This window comes from Eimeria acervulina, genomic scaffold (assembly GCF_000499425.1).
Source record: "Eimeria acervulina Houghton genomic scaffold, Eah_scaff338, whole genome shotgun sequence".
NCBI lineage: Eukaryota > Apicomplexa > Conoidasida > Eucoccidiorida > Eimeriidae > Eimeria > Eimeria acervulina.
In genome coordinates this window covers 873-17,204 of record NW_013549871.1, presented here as the reverse complement: position 1 = coordinate 17,204, position 16,332 = coordinate 873, and the positions used below count along the sequence as shown (strand labels likewise).

The window sequence follows — 16,332 nt, the reverse complement described above, 5'->3', positions numbered from 1 at the left end:
ATATATATATATATATATATATATATATACATGTATATATATACAAAAAGAGTGTCTGTACACCCGTTGCTGTTGCTGCTGCTCCTGCTGTTCGTGTTGCTACTTCTGGGCGTGCTTCTGTTGATGCTTCTGCTCTTGTTGCCGCTGCTGCTCTTGTTGCTGCTGCTGTTTCTGCTGCTGCTGCTACAGCTGGTGGTGTTAGTGGTGTGTTTGAGTGTCTGTACAGTGCTAAGCCGTTTAAAAGGCCTTCGTCCGTGGCATGTGGGGCGAATACTTCATTCTACATTTTTCTCTTCTTTCGTTGAGAAAGATTTTGTAGTGAAGCTGGCGGAGCATCTCGTCAACAATCTATCTTACCTACCTGCTGAAGTACGGCGTACAGGGCGTAGGGTTTAGGGTCTAGGGCTTGGGGTTTAGGGTTTAGGGTTTAGGGTTTAGGGCTAAGGGTTTAGGGTTTAGGGTTTAGGCCTAAGTGTTTAGGGCTTAGGGCTGAGGATCCAGTGTCGTTGATTTTCTCCTTCTTTTCAGTAATTGTTTCTCTTCCTGGCTTTGATACAGAAATTATTATTATTATTATTATTATTATTATCTCATTGAGATCTTGTTGTTATTTTATATGTTGAATTTTATTTTTCTATTTTTGTAGTCTATTCACAGATGGTTGTGTTTGCATCAGCCTTCGAAGACTGACTTCTTCTTTTTTTCTTTTTCTGTTTTTTCTTTCTTGTTTCTTTCTGCTTCATATGCTGCCTTTGCTTCTCTTCCTCCTTGTCATAAATCCTTACTGTTCTCATTCCTTATTGTTATTCTTCTTCTTGTTTGTTTTATTGATTTATTTTTGTAGAGTATCCACCAACTTATCCCTCTCTTCGTGCAGTTGAAGTGTTTTTTCTTTCTTGTTTCTTTCTGCTTCATATGCTGCCTTTGCTTCTCTTCCTCCTTGTCATTATCCCTACTATTCTCATTCATTATTGTTATTCTTCCTCTTGTTTGTTTTATTGATTTATTTTTGTAGAGTATCCACCAACTTATCCCTCTCTTCGTGCAGTTGAAGATCTTCGACCGGCCGCAACACTCAGCCAAGTTAAATGTCATTGCAGGCAAAAGGTATAAATAAAGCAGAAATTATTTATTATAAACAATATCAATATTCAAGCAGATATAGGGTATTAAATTCAATAGAAACAAAAATTATTTATTGTAAACAATATCAATATTTAAACAGATACAGGATATTGTGTTCAGTACAAACAGAAATTAAGTAAAATATACAATATCAATAAGTACACAGAAATTATATATTATATTTACTATAGACAGAATTATAACATATAACAGAGAGAATGAAAAACATTTATAGATATAATATTACTAAGACTTTCTACAGATATTTTGTATATAGAGTGTTGAATGGTTTCTTTGTTTTTTTGAAGCATTTGCTCTGTCTTTCCCTCTTTGTTATTTCGTTCGTTTTTCTTTCTTAGTTTGTAGTGTCTGTCTTATTTCTATTTATTATTTGAATTGACTCCGTTCATTCTGTGTTTGTTATTTGTTTCTGTATGTCAATCAAGCTGTTCCCCCCCCCCGTGTATTTGTTTGTTTGTTTATTTATTTATTTTTATATTTTTTAATTTATTTATTTACTTTTTTATTTCTTCTCTGCGAATATACAGGTTCAGAGGCATCCAAGACCCGCGTTTGTTGATTTTGCTGGGATATCCCCTCTTATCTTTTAAGTTGTTGAGTGCATCGAATGTTGTAAGTGATGAATTACTTCTTTTTGTTTTCTCCTTGCATTTCTTGTTGAATGCGTGTTTGGGTTTAAGTAGCAGCAGCAACAGTTCAGAGGCATCCAAGACCCGCGTTTGTTGATTTTGCTGGGATATCCCCTCTTATCTTTTAAGCTGTTGAGTGCATCGAATGTTGTAAGTGATGAATTACTTTTCTTTTTGTTTTCTCCTTGCATTTCTTGTTTAATGCTTGTTTGGGTGTAAGTAGCAGCAGCAACAGAAGACGTACATATTGTTGAGTTTGTGCTGTGGGTGTTTTCACAACAAATGCAGGTTGCACTGGTGAACGGCTTAATCCGTACAGACACTCCAACAAATTACAATATACAAAATTTATATTCTTCTACATTTTCTTCCTTCTATAAACCTGAAGACGACGAAGTTTCAGCAGCTGCAACAGTGCGCATGCATTTCTTCTCTGGTGTACTCCCATCTTTTTTCGTATACCAAAATGTATTTTATACAAAATTTATATTCTTCTACATTTTCTTCCTTCTATAAACCTGAAGACGACGAAGTTTCAGCAGCTACAACAGTGCGCATGCATTTCTTCTCTGGTGTACTCCCATCTTTTTTCGTATATCAAAATGTATTTCCCAGCCATTCATTAATCTCTAAACTGTAGGCTTTGCGTAAAGCTTTAGGGTTTAGCGTGTAGGGGTTTAGGGTTTAGGGTTTAGAGTGTAAGGGTTTAGGGTTTAGGGTTTAGGGTTTGTGCATGTATGTTTCCGTAGCCAACTGTGGACAGCGCGACGGTGCACAGCACAAACAAACTTTTGATGCCTTTGAAGTTGATGGAGTTTTGCATTCGCCACGACTATGCGGAAGTACGAAACGATATATATATAGATTATATATATAGATATGTATATATATATGCATATATATCTATATATATATGCATATATATCTATATATATAAATGTGATGCATTTAATCACTCGTTGGCGTTCTTGTAGCTTTCCCCCGGTGTGGATAATACGCTTTAAAGAATAAATACTTCTTCTAGTTCTATCCTAAAACCCAAACTCAAACGGCAGCTTTACATCTGTGTATTCTGATATATATAATCACCCCGAAGGAGAGCCCTTGATGATGCTTGCATTGCTTTTTTGCTTCTACGCTGCTTGCTCCTTTTTTATCTTAAGTTGTGAGGGGTTAGGGTTTAGGGTTTAGGGTTTAGGGTTTGGGTCTTCTTCTCAGCTGTACTCTGCACTGAAGCCCGGCGTTCGTCTTTGGTTGGACAAAGTCAGAGCAACGCAACTGAAGGTGACATTAAATAAATATTCTGATTTCAGGTGTATAGACACTTGCAAAGTCAGAGCAACGCAACTGAAGGTGACATTAAATAAATATTCTGATTTCAGGTGTATAGACACTTGCAGCGGTGCATGCAAACTGGTATGGATGTCTCTATTATCATTTTCAGTTTATGTTGCTCTGTCTTGTTTCAAGGTCTCGCACCATCTCTCGTATGCACTGCTGCTGCTGCCGCCGCTGTTTTTTTCTGCTGGTGCTACTGCTGGTGCTGTTGTTGCTGCTGGTGCTGCTGTTGCTGCTGCTGCTGCTACTGTTGCTGCTGCTGTTGCTGCTGTTGCTGCTGCAGCTGAGTTGCTTCGCGCCTCCTTTGGAGCAGCAGCACATCAACGCTCCTCTATTGCGGGTTATATCTTCTGAGTTTTATTTATTTCCTTTTCTCTACGGCCCTTTTCTCCTTGAACTCGCCGACCCTCTCAGTCGCACCGCTGTGGAGTGGAATACCCCCTGGCTCTTGTCTCCTTCGTGGCAGGTCCCTAAACCCTAAACCCTAAACCCTAAGCCCTAAACCCTGGACTGATAAGAGACACAAATTTTGAATTATGTAGACCCTAATCACGTGAAGCAAAACCATTAACCCTAATCCCTATTAAGCAAACCCTAACCCTTAAACCCTAAACCCGACGAGGAGTACCTTAAAGAATTGTTTGATCTTTAAGATATAGAATGTCGCGCTGCATTGACGAAGCAGTCAGACAGTTAGCAGGGTGTATATACACACCAAACCATCTTTATAAGCTGCACTTTTATTATATTTTGTTGTCTTTGTGCAACAGCAATTCACACAACAGACATATGCAATGCAGAAACGCCGCTTCCTTGTCCTTGAAGCAGAAGGATGGAAATTCGTCTTAGTGCCGCTTCAGCCGTTCATAGACGCCAAAGGAGATAAACAAAAGGGAGACAGGTGCACACCAATATTCAATATATGCTTTCTTACATTTACATATATATATATATATATGTTTGCCTGTACTTGTATATATTGCATATACTATATTTTTAGATACTATATTTTTAAACACAATACGCATAATATATATATATATATATGTATAAAGTGTATGCATCTATAGACGTATAGATAAAATATGTTTGGCTGAAGTGGAAGACAATACACTCAATGCCCATACTTCCGTACGGTAGACCAGTGCTGTTTCAGAGTCCCTCCGACTTTCATGCGCATTATATATATAATATACATATTTATTTATTTATGTATAATTGTATATATATATGCTGTATTTATGCATATACCCTAAATATTTCGTATATATATATATATATATGCATATACATATCTACGAAATGTTATTTGTGTTATTTGTTTGTGCGTGCTGCAGGTACTTGCGTAGTGTAGCAGAAGCTCTTCTTCCTGCAAGTTTACGTCGCGTTGCATGCGTCATTTAATTAAACAAATAAAATTAAAATGGCAGAGAATGGCGAAAAGTGCGGTGTAGGCAGCGACAGCTTCAAGCAATCAATAAATAAATTGGAAAGAAAAAAACAGAAGCAACATCAACTGAAAAAAAAGGACTCCAACGGCACTGTCACTTTAAATAGATAATATTATTTTATATATATATTATTTTATAATAATATACTTATATAGTTATAAAATATACTGCTGTATATTGTATATAGTATTACACATTTATTTATTTGTCAAGTCTCCCCGTTGCCGGCAGGCTTCGCCTCCTTGTGAACTTTATAAAAATTACTAAACTGAAAGATGCTTGTCTAATCAGAATATTTTCTGTCAGTATTTTGCAGATTGTTCATCTGTAGATACACCCTAAATAAACCTCTACTCCCTATACCTCCTAGAATTCTCGCTAATGCAGAACAGAACACACAAGGGAAATACCAACTGTACGAAGACAGAAGTTTAGTTGGAGCCTCTCCACACCCACCGCTTGCCCCCCATTACAACTTTAGGCCCTGCTGCTGCTGCAGCTGCAGCAGGAAGGCGCTGCAGCAGCGCGTCTGTAAGCAGCAACCCAGCTGGCTGCGTCGTTGCTGCCAGAACTTAACTGTACACATTCATTATTTATTTCTTCTTCTTTGTTCTCCTCCTACTTTCCTTCCGTCTTTCTTGCCTTTGCGTCGCATCTCAACAAGGGAGATGGAGGCTTTAATGTCCTAGCATATTCTATTGTGAGATTACACCAGATGTGCGTATTTGAATGTGAATATATTCTGTATGGATGTGTACATGCACGTCCGTGTACATACAGAAATCAACATAAATATAAATAAATGAACGCATCGCATGCATATATTTATATGCATAAATAAATGTATATAAATATAGATCCGTTCACTTATGCCAACAAATACATATAAATATGCTTGCGTATATTATTGTCGTAGATACACCGCTTGATGCTGCGCATGCAATTAGGGTATATTGCATGGCATTCATGCGCTGCACAGAGAGTAACAGTACAATAGGTAAGTATATTTATATATATTCATATAACCATGCAATGGCAAATATACATTATTAGAAGCCTGGCAGTGCCCCTTTGCACCTGATCAGGCCCTTTTAGTTTGGCTTGTGCTAATTCTAACTGTTATTACGTATTCCAATATTCCTTATCAACTTTCCTTAACGCTGCCGAGACAGCTTCCCTGGAGCCTCCCTCCATAAAATTCTAAGGTGGTGTTTGTAACACCTCTTTGAAACTTTCTTCATCTTCTGCCTTCCTTCGTTCATCTATTCCCCCTCTTTGTTTTAATTCTCTTTCTTTGCCGTCGCCTCTCGGCCCGCTCCGTACAAGTATTTCCTTCTCTGTTTCAGCATATGTCCATACAGCTGAACGCTTCCCGGTACGTACAGCCCGAGAAGTAGGAGGTAAGCCCAATATAAACTCATTTCAAAATTCAATTTATTCGGCATTGGCGAAGGATAATGAGAAAACACCGCAGAATTCCGCAAAGTAGAAAGGCTTGACCACATGCAGATAACTTCGCTTGTGATGCCAATCGGGTATAACACCGTAAAACCTTCAAACCCAACAACAAAAAGAAAAGAACAAGCAGCGAAATAAGGAAAAAAACAAGGTCTATAAAGCTGTAATGGCGGCATCAAGAAAAAAAGAACAGAAAGCAATGTTAATACAGCTACACCATGCAATCTCACGATCGTAAATGCCTCAACCCGCTTTCTTTGCATATAATATTTTTAAGACTTCAAATTGAATTTCATGTTCTGTACAATTAACAAAACACCTGAATTCCATCAAGCAACAACAGATGCGTGTCTATACAGCACAGGCAGACGTGCAAGCTTACCGGAGTACCGCAGCCACTTGAGCAGCACGGGGACCTCCAAAGGCGTTGCGTCTTTGCGCATAATATCAACAAGTTGCAGCAACTGCTGAACTGCGAAGAAGGGGAACCTGAACACCCGCCGTACGTGCATGCATACACCGCATTCCATTGGAGTTCTTTCTCATAGAAGAAGAGCAGAAAAAAGAGGTACGGCAGCAGCAGCACCCATTTGCAGTGGTTTTCGTGTACTCACCGCAGCAACTCCGCACAGCTCCACGCTGCAATGCAAGTGAGTAATGCCACAGGATGCCGCGAGGCTGGGACAGAAGGGAACAGAAGCCAGACAAGTTGCAGACGAGAGAAAACCTGCATGATTGTCGTCATCACGCTGCTCCTCACCAGGCCTACGGACAGAGACATTTACCGGAGAAGAAAGCAGAGAGATGATTTAAAACGAACAAACTGCACGAACACAGGGGAAGCAGTTCTTATCTTGTTTTACGTCTACTCAGATATCTGCTGCTCCTTCTCTTCTTCTTCGTGGTTTCACAAGTAAGAGATAAGACACAAACCCACCCAGCAGCGAATGCAGGACCTCCAGCACCGCCAGACTCTGTGCAAAGAGAAGGGGCCCTTCAAGCTCAGGCCAGGCAGAGACGTAGAGCGCCTCGGGGAGGCGGTAATTGACTAAATGTTTAATTTCCACGCAAAATACGTTAGCCCATGCATAAGTACACAGCACGTTGAACGCCAACATGTACAGACAGCTGCTGAGCGTTGGATGTTGTTGCGAGGACTTAACGGGAGGGCGGCTGCCGGCCGATCCAGCCGAATTATCGTTGGTAGCAGCTTCAACCCCCGCCATTTCCTCTTCTTCTCCACAAAAGTAATTAAATGAAGAAAGGAAAAAACTGCCCTCCGCAAAGAGGGCCGAAAAACGAACGCCTGCCGTCTGTTCGTTTCAGAAGCCCGCAACGCAAGTCCGCAGTGTGGGCAGCTCCCAGACACCTTCCCCCAGCCTTTTATGTTGAATTTCTTGAATAAATAAATACTAAAGTAAAAACCATTCATAAAAACAAGGTGTGCAAATCCAAAGACGAATACACGCGGGCATGCCGGCCCTATTCGTTGGCGTCTGCGTTGACGCCTCGCTTCGGCGGCGGCAGCCGTCTCAGCAGGAAGTTTCCTCTTTTCGTTTTAGAGGTTTTCACAATAAATTATATAAATATTATATATTGAAACGCGTTATTTCTTTTAAACAAATTCTGCACTTCCTCTACAGAGCAGAAGATGACGGAAACAGGAACTTGAGTACTACCAACCACTTCTGAGGAATGCGGCAGAACCATCACCTGCCCCGCGAGTTCCCTTCAGTCGAGCTAAACAAGTAATACCTTCGTTGAATTGTCCTTTTTACATTTGCAATCATTGCCTGTAACTAATTATTTGGCCTTTTTTCTATGCAATTCCTTTGCTCCTCAACGAACTCGTCGCGGACGACCCGTTCTTTTCGCCATGGGACTTTTTCCACATCGACCGCTCCGCCTCCACCTTCTACAGAATTAAAACCCCTAAGACTTCGTAGGAGAGTTGTTTGCATGTAAATTCTTTTCTCACCTACGAACACCCCTTGTTCACACCTCAGAAGCCGCTTGACCTGTGCAGACAGCACCGCATTTTTGCCTTTTCTTTAACCGCACTTCACTACACTCGCCCGTGCAGAACGCAGAGAACAGACAATTCAAAGTTGCAGCTGCTCCACGAGACGCTCCAACCCACCTTCTTGATGCCGTCCAACACTCCTGAAGGCAAGCCGTCTTCCGGGGAGCAACAGGAAACGGGGCCCTATACAGACGAAACACCAACAACCGCAGCAGATGCAGGAACTAACCTTGACGGAGACTCTGCAGAATATGCAGCAGCATCCAGATCAACGAGCTACGCGGCAGTAGAACCATCATCATGCGCAGCAGCGTGCACTGCAGCATGCACCGCAGCAGACACAGCTACAAGCTGTGGAGCAGACGCTGCAGCATGCACAACAGCAAGTGCTGTAGCAGAAATACCAAGCAGCTCTGTTGCAGCATGCGCAGCACCAAGGAATGGAGCAGGCACAGCAATATGCGCAGCAGCAAGCGCTGCAGCAGATACAGCAGTCACCGCTGCAGCGTTTGCTACGTCCGACTTACCCTCGAGGGCTGCGCTCACTGCTGAAGAAGATGCTGCACCAGATGCAGCAAATGATGGAGCACTAAGCGGTGCAGCAGTTGCGGCAGAATACAGTGGACAAGTCTTCTCCCTGCAGTGTTGCGATGTCTCTGCTTCGACTTTTTCAAACCGGCTGAGCCCGATGGCTGCTGGAGCGCCATGTGATGCTGCGGACCCGCAGCAACGCCAGCAGCGACAGCAGCAGCAGCAACAGCAACAGCAACAACAACGGCAGCAGCAGGAACAGCAGCAACACCAGGAGCAGCAAGAAGGGGTGAATCTGCGATATGAGAGACCGGCTGTGATGGCCTCATCTGACAGCAGTTCTTCTCCGTCTGTCTGCACCTCAGCAGCGACACAGACACCTGAATCATCAGCCTCTCAAGGCAAAGGGGCTGCAGCATCAAACGCATACAGCGGCAGCTGGCCATTACCTTTGCAGGCGTTGGAACCTGCCGCCGACTCCGCTGCTACTGCTGCTGCTGCAGCCGAGGGGATGTTGGTGGGGAGCCCTGCTCCCGCTGATTCTGCTGCTATTGCTGTTGCTCCTGCTGCTACTTCTGCTGCTTCTCCTGCGAGTCAGCAGCATGCTGCAGTGTGCAATAGCAGAAACTCTTGTGCGGGGATCCTCCTGGAGCCCCAGGTCTGCTCAGCAGCGGCGGGGCAGGACGCAGTGGATCTCAGCAGCATGGTTGCTGTGGCTGCAGGAGCTCCTGCAGCGGCTACTCCTGCAGCGGCTGCTCCTGCAGTGGCTGCTCCTGCAGCTATTGCTGCTGCAGGAGCTCCTGCAGTGGCTGCTCCTGCAGCTATTGCTGCTGAAGGAGCTGCTCCGGCGAATGCTTCTGCAACGGTTTGTGCAGCGGGCTCAGGTGCAGCGGATGCTCCTGCAGCAGTTGCTGCTACAGGAGCAGGTGCTGCAGATGCTCCTGCAGCAGCTGCCGCATCTGCTGCTTCCGAGTTGAGAGCTCTACGTGCATTGGTGGAGAGCTTGAAAGCAGAAAACCAACGGCTTAAGGAGGCATTGGCCCCCACCACGCGGTCCACGCCGCCAGTGCAGCAGGGCGACGGGGCAGCAGCAGCAGCAGCTGCAGCAACGGGCGAATTCAGCTGCCTGCCTCCGCAGCTGCAAGACTTGGGAGAAGAAAAGAAGCAGCAGACGAGCAGCGTCAACGCAGAAGGAGCAACAGCCAACAATCCCAGAAAAGGGAGAGCCCCAGGCCCCCCTCCTAATACCAGAGGGCCCCCCGGGAGGCCCCGGGTGACTGCAGCAAGTGGGGCAGGGGCCCCCCCTCCAGGAGATGCTTCAATTAGCAGCAGCACAGAGAATAGCGGCAAAAACGGTAGCACGAAGGACAACGCAATGTCCCTTTGGGGTTGGAGACCTGCAAACGAACCTCTCAGCTCCTTGAGGAGCTGCTGCGCAGATCGCCTGCTGCTCGGCTGCTGTTGCTGCTCCGAAAACACCAGCAGCAGCACTAGCAGCAGCAGCACTAGCTGCAGCAGCACTAGCAGCGGCAGCACTAGCAGCAGCAGCAGCAGTGGGGCTGAGGGGGATACGGAGGATATGTTGTCTCTGCCAGCAGTGACTGCTGGTCCCCTTGAGGCTTCATGGCTGCTGCAGTTAGAAGAGGCTGTTCACTGTACATTAGTGGAGCAGCAGCAGCAGCAGCAGCAGCAGCACCATCAGCAGCATGAGCCAAGTGTGCCGCCGTCTACTCTCCATAGGGAAGCCGCGCGTGCTGCTTTGAAGACAGTCGTTGAGGAGATTGGGTTTTCAGGTAGATGCACTGTCTTCTGATTCAAATTACAAACTGTTGGGGTGTACACACTTCTTCACCGAATGCATTTATTCTCTGTTTCTGTTTGTTTGTGTCAGTGTTTGTTAATCTGCGTTTCTCCTTTGTCTTCTTCCTTCCTTGCGTATTTCCTTACTCCCCCCCCCATTTGCTTATTTCATTAATCTCTCGTCTTTATTTGTATTGGAATCTTTATTTCTACCTGCAACTATTCTTACTTCTGCATTTCAGTGTCTGTCCAACCCGTTGTGGGATTCGTAGGGCAGTCCGTTGGTATTTGTTTTCTTTGCTTTTCTTTGCTTCATTTTCTTTGTTTATGTCTGGTTTATTCGTCGTTGTTGATTTCATTTGTTTGTACCTGTTGCTGCTGCATGTCTTTTGCCTCTTTATTATCTGCTGTTTTGTGCTGCTAATTGTTGTTGCTTGCTTCCTCTCGTTCCTATTATTTTCCCTCCTTTGTTTTCGCTCGTTTTGTTTGTTCTTCTTGTTTGTATTTATTGCTGGTAACTTGTTTCCTGTAGTGTTTGTTGTTTGTTTTTCTATGTTGTCGTTATATTCGTTGCAGTATCCTCGTTATTTGTTCGGTTTGTTTGCTTGCCCTTTGTTTTTCTACTTATTGTTATTTGTTGTAGTTTGGGGTTTTACTGCAGTTCTCGATGTCGAGCAGCAGCAGCAGCATGAGACAGTCGACAGCGCAGTGGTTGGCGACCCTCGTTTGTTTGAGTGGTTTGTGCGGCCATCGGTTTCTTCTTCATCTTCTTTATCGCTCCTTTCGTCTCACGCCCGAGGAGAGCATACACCTGCGCCTGCAGACTCCAAAGAAAACTCGAAAAACGCTGTGCTGAGTCGGGCAGAGAAGGAGAGACGCCAAGCCGCCACCCTTCCGCCTTCTCTTAGAAAGAGCATTAGTAAGAAACAAATAAGACGAGAGTTGCACGCAGCAAACAGCTTCAAAACAGTGCACTGTACGTACGCCCCGTCTGGCCGCAACTTTGTTCGGCATAGAGTGTGCGTAGAGGAAGTGTTGCTGCATGCCTGCATGCATTTGTTGCCATCTGTAATCTCCCCTCATGTTTATTACTGTGTCAACATTCTTTGGTTTGTCTGCTTTGTTTCTGTCATTGAAACACCATCTGAACCTTCCTTGTCATAATGTGCTTCATGCGGTGTACAGGCATTTCCCTCTCAGCGTTGAGGAGAGGCTGCGCTGACCGCCTGAACTTCTGCCGTCGACTGCAGTCCGATTTGCTGCAGTGTTCACTGAGCCCCAGTGCTTTAGAACTCCTTCTGTGCGGAGCCACTGATACTGCACCGCTTCTACTCACGAAACACATTATACATGTACTATATATTATGCATCCTGCACCTGTTCTCAAGATAAAATGCATTTTTTCTATGTATCTATATGCATGTATATCCGTATCTATATCTATTTCTATATCTATGTCTAAATCTATATATATATATGTATATCCATATATATATAGTCATAGACATGCGTTATGTATACTGACACACGTATATATATAATATACATATATATATATATACGCCTTGCAGGAGACAGAGAGCCTCGTGCTGTGTTGTTGTTTTGTAGGGAGTTGGTGCCTGATCTGACGAAGGCGAACGACAAACGGCAGCTGTGGCTCGAAGCTCGCGACGCTCTGTCTCGCCAGTCTGTGTGCATGCGGAGGCTTCTGGATGACGAGGAGTCCTTTGCTGCCTTTGTAGGAGTTGCAAGCCTTGTTGCTGTTAATCGTTGGCTCTGCCAGGTTCAGGTGTACATACACCTAAGTTATATCTCCATGTAATGGGGACTTTTTGTGGCGTTGTGCGTCAGGTGTTTCAATTCGACGCCCTGCATCAGCGGCTAGAGCTCCTCTCATTCCTGAACAGCAAAACAATGGAAGCCTATCTTTCTTCTTTGTTGGTAGTAGGCGACTGCGAGATTCTTTCTCATTTCTTGGCTGCCTGTGAATCTACTCAAACTAAACTGCAGCTGCTGCTGCTGTTGATGGAGTGCTGCTGATACTGCTGCTGCTGGCAGAAGCATCATCCCCCTCTTTTACGGGGTTCAGATGTCCTGAACGCCGTCCGAGAGGGTGGATGGTTTGTGCAGTATTTGCTGCTGCTGCTACAATTGCTGGTGATTTCATTGGTGTTGCTTCTGCTGCTCTTGATGTTGCTGCTAATGCAGCAAATTCAGGTGAAGCTTGACTGTTTGGCGATGCTGCGAAGAAGAGCACCGCGCATTGGGCAGTGTGTGCGGGTAGGCAGGAACCGGTTTGACGACAAAAATAATAAATGCATTTTTATTTATTTAATAATGAATGTAGATCTAACAGCGTTCATAATGCATTTGTGATTATCTCAGTAACAAATTGACCTGCATGAATTGCATGCAATCATGCCTGTGCTTCTCTTCGTGAGGTATCGCTCAAGTTAATGAGTGCTGCTGCTGTCATATCTGCTGCTGTTGTATCTGCTGCAGTTGTATCTGCTGCTGCTCTGTCTGCTTCTTTGCTGCTCTTTGTAGGCAGCAGCTCTGGCTGCCTCCGTTGTTAGCGGCCTCTCGGCCCGCAAGAATTTAAATGACTTGAAGACTGCAGCTGCTGACGAAGGCGCAGCCAAGGAGAACGCTGAGCCAACAGCAACAAACAAATGCACCATTAAAACGGAGACAGAGGAGAGAAAAATGGGAAAAACCGACGGAACAGCGAAAGAAGAAAACGCTGGAGAACCTGATGCACAAAAATGCAGCGGATTAACGATGTTTCGATGGCCGATGCTATTCGAGAGGGTCAGGCGTGGCATATGTGCACTATTAATGTGTTAATAGTGATTCATGCTAGCAAGTTGGGGTGAATATGCAGCAGGTGTATATGCAGCTGTACTTTGTGTGCCAAACGGCCGTGCAGCTTTCCTTGGGGCTTACGTTTGTCCTTGTTGCATTGCGGGGATATACAGCAAAGCACGAAACACCGAGCAAGAACAACTAATCTACTACACAGCTGTTGCGTCCGTCTATGGTTGTCTGTAGATTAAAAAGCAGTACGGATTTGCCCCCGATGGGTCGCTCGATAAAAGCCGCTCGCTGCTGAAGGTCCTCGCTACACACACGGGTGCGGAACAACGAATGCTTCTCGAGGGTTTAGGATTTAGGGTTTAGGGCCTAGGGACTAGGGTTTGGGCTATCTGTACACCTCATCTTAGTTGAGGTGGAGAGCACGCAGATGCCCTGGAAGAATTTAATTTTATGTAATTTTATGTTTAAATATGAAACACGCCAACTGAGGTTCACTGAGACACATATATACAAGCCACATATTCTGCGCTGTAAAATATATACTATGTACATACTGCATTATATTATATATATATTATATATATGTATATATAACAACGGAGACACTTCGTATACTATTTCACATCATATTTGTACTCTAATATAGTATAAATAGCACGGTGCATCGTATATATATATATATATTATATGTAAATATTGATTGAGTTTCAAATGCAGGGAGGCCCCTCGATACAACGGAGTTGACGCTGCTAAAGCGAGCGTCGCAGAAGCCGCTGGTGGTTTTGTTGGAGCAGGAGGCCTCTCTGGTGTATTTGCTGCTGCTGCTGCATCGCGCTGCAGTTTTTGCTGCTACGAGCCGCAGCATTCCGGAGACGCAGACAGCTGAGCAGCAGCAGCAGGTCCTGCAAGACCCAATGAAGGCCCTGGCAGCGCGTTTGCTGCAGTGTTGTCATCGGTCGAGCAACAGTAGCAGCAGGAGCTGCGGCAGCGTTTCAGCAGGAGGGGCAGCAGGAAGTGCAGTAGCTGAGGACAGCAGCAACCTTAAAAGACAGCGCGAAGCGGAAACGGGGGATTTGCTGCTCTCTGTAATACCCAAACTTGTGATGAGCCATAAGGGGAGGCTGAAGACGTTGACACGATTGGCTGCTCAGCTGCTGCGGGAGTACGCGGCGTTTGTCTGTTGGTTAGGTGACAGGGGTTCCTTCCTTCCTCTTCAGCTTAACCTGCATGAAAGCAACAGCAAACAGGAGGCCCCTTGGGGCCCCCAGGGGCCCTCTCTTCCTGCAGTGTTGGCTGCTGTTGTACCCGCAGCACCACCACAGAGGCGGCCAGCTGCAGCAAAACCGCAAGGCGATGCCTTTGAACGGCTTTACTCGTTCTTAGAAGAACTCGAAAAGAACGCAGAACCAGCCGCCACCACACGCCCAACGCGCAAACACCTAGTGAGGATTCAAGCCTTATACCCTAAGCCCCATGTTGCAGTAGGGCACTGACAGTGAAGTGCTGCTTGCGATAAATCCTGCACCCTGAAATATGAAACGCCATGCATACGTTAGCGTTGCTGCGGGTTGATTTCTGTATTTGCTACGAATTTGACGATGTTGCTCAGCTGGAGAGGCGCTGCTGCAGCAGCAGCAGCAGATCAAGCAGCCCCTCCTCCTCCTCAAGTTCTTTGCCGCTGCTGTCGCCTGGGTCCTCTCCGGAGCGTCGAAAGCAGCAGAAGACAAAATATGCAACGGACGCTTCTTACAGGACAACAGCAGCCACAACAGCAGCACGCTGCTTCGCACTGCCGGGTATATTGAACGGTGCGGCAACACCCGCTCCTCTCCGTTCGCTTCTCTCACGCGGCACGTCGTACCAACTAAGGCCAACAAAAATACCTGCTGGAGCTGCTGCTGCAGCAGCTCCAGCAGAGGGAAACCACCATCCGGCTCTAGTTCAGCTGTCGAGGGGCAACAAAAGCAGCAGCAGCAGCTGCTGCTGCAGCAGTCTGCAGCCAAGCGTTGTTCCCAGTGTTCAGCTGCCTCCCCACCTCCGCCTACCTCTGTCCGCTTTAAGCCCTCCTGGAGCTGCCGCTGCTGCTGCTGGATCTCCTTTGAATCTGCCCCGTTCTCCTCTTCCAACCAACACGTCTCAAGGGGTTTCGAGTGTATCGGCAGACTGTGAACAGCCCCACGCACCCCAAAAAAACACCGGCGAGAGGCTGAGATCACCTGCAGCGCCGACAGCCAGCTGGCGGGGTGTCTGTACACCCCAGTTGGAAGAAGACGCAACAACCGAAGCTGCACACGACAGCGGTAGACAACAGAGGCAGATGCTTAGTGCTACAACAAATATAGAAGCAGGAACAGACGGAGTCCGTTTGCTGCTCTCAACAGAATGGAGACCAAGACAAACCGCGCCCGCTGCCAATCCGTCTGACTTCTGCAGGAACAGTCTCGCCTCCGTATTCTGTTCTCGTAGTGCTTTCAGTAAGCATTTAAAGCACTTATTATTATCCAAGTCTTCAGTATTATTTATCACCAGCAATTAATCCATTTAGTGTTATCCATCACTATTATCTATTATTCAGTACTATCCTCACTGCCATTATAGTTTTTGCAATTAGGACTAATATTAGTACTTTAATAATTTTAGTATGGCATTCTAATTCTTCTCCCCTTCCTGAGTTTGCTTCGCCGGTCGTGCAGCTTCAGGTGTCCGCATATCTCTCAACAAGGTCCCGGTGAACCCCAAACAACACCAGCATCAGCAGCAAACGCAACAACAACAGCACCAACAACAGCGAGGTGAAGAGGAACGAAGTGCTGCGGAAGGAGCAGCGCAGTCGCTGTGTATCCCCTAACAGCAGCCAGAAGCTGCCGTCTGTGGCAGCTGCAGCGGGAGCCCTTCTTCAAACCCTGCACTGCAGGCTAGCGATTGGCAGTGTCGGATGAAGACGGCATTAATGGTCTATAGGTTGTAGCCACAGCAGTGATGCCATCTTGCTGTTCTGCTGCCGCCTTCCTTTCCCTTTCAGAGTTTTTATTGTCCAACCGTCTTGACTAGACATTTTTTAAACGTACATGCTTTCGGTACGCTCTACCGAAAGCATAACTGCTGTGCATATCTCTCTTGTATATTCATCTCATACATC

General features: G+C 45.5%; 2 protein-coding genes across 2 annotated transcripts in view; both read left to right on the top strand.

The window, feature by feature from the left end:
- EAH_00033760 (hypothetical protein, conserved) overlaps positions 1-4,517 on the top strand; it is a gene marked incomplete at both ends in the record, with an annotated part of 5,675 nt that extends 1,158 nt beyond the window's left edge. The window contains 7 exons of the mRNA XM_013395862.1: positions 227-369; positions 1,016-1,107; positions 1,674-1,758; positions 2,525-2,617; positions 2,994-3,191; positions 3,884-4,014; positions 4,451-4,517. Of these exons, the coding sequence (XP_013251316.1) occupies positions 227-369; positions 1,016-1,107; positions 1,674-1,758; positions 2,525-2,617; positions 2,994-3,191; positions 3,884-4,014; positions 4,451-4,517 (809 nt within the window). The remainder of the gene's footprint in view (positions 1-226; positions 370-1,015; positions 1,108-1,673; positions 1,759-2,524; positions 2,618-2,993; positions 3,192-3,883; positions 4,015-4,450) is intronic.
- A 3,652-nt stretch (positions 4,518-8,169) lies between these two features.
- On the top strand, positions 8,170-16,041 carry EAH_00033750 (hypothetical protein, conserved; the record flags this gene model as incomplete). Its single annotated transcript, XM_013395861.1, has 10 exons — positions 8,170-10,369; positions 11,038-11,295; positions 11,562-11,676; positions 11,985-12,165; positions 12,585-12,656; positions 12,924-13,187; positions 13,428-13,509; positions 13,911-14,635; positions 14,803-15,667; positions 15,887-16,041. The coding sequence occupies 10 exons, from the start codon at positions 8,170-8,172 to the stop codon at positions 16,039-16,041; spliced, it is 4,917 nt and encodes a 1,638-aa protein (XP_013251315.1).
- Positions 16,042-16,332: the final 291 nt, after the last annotated feature.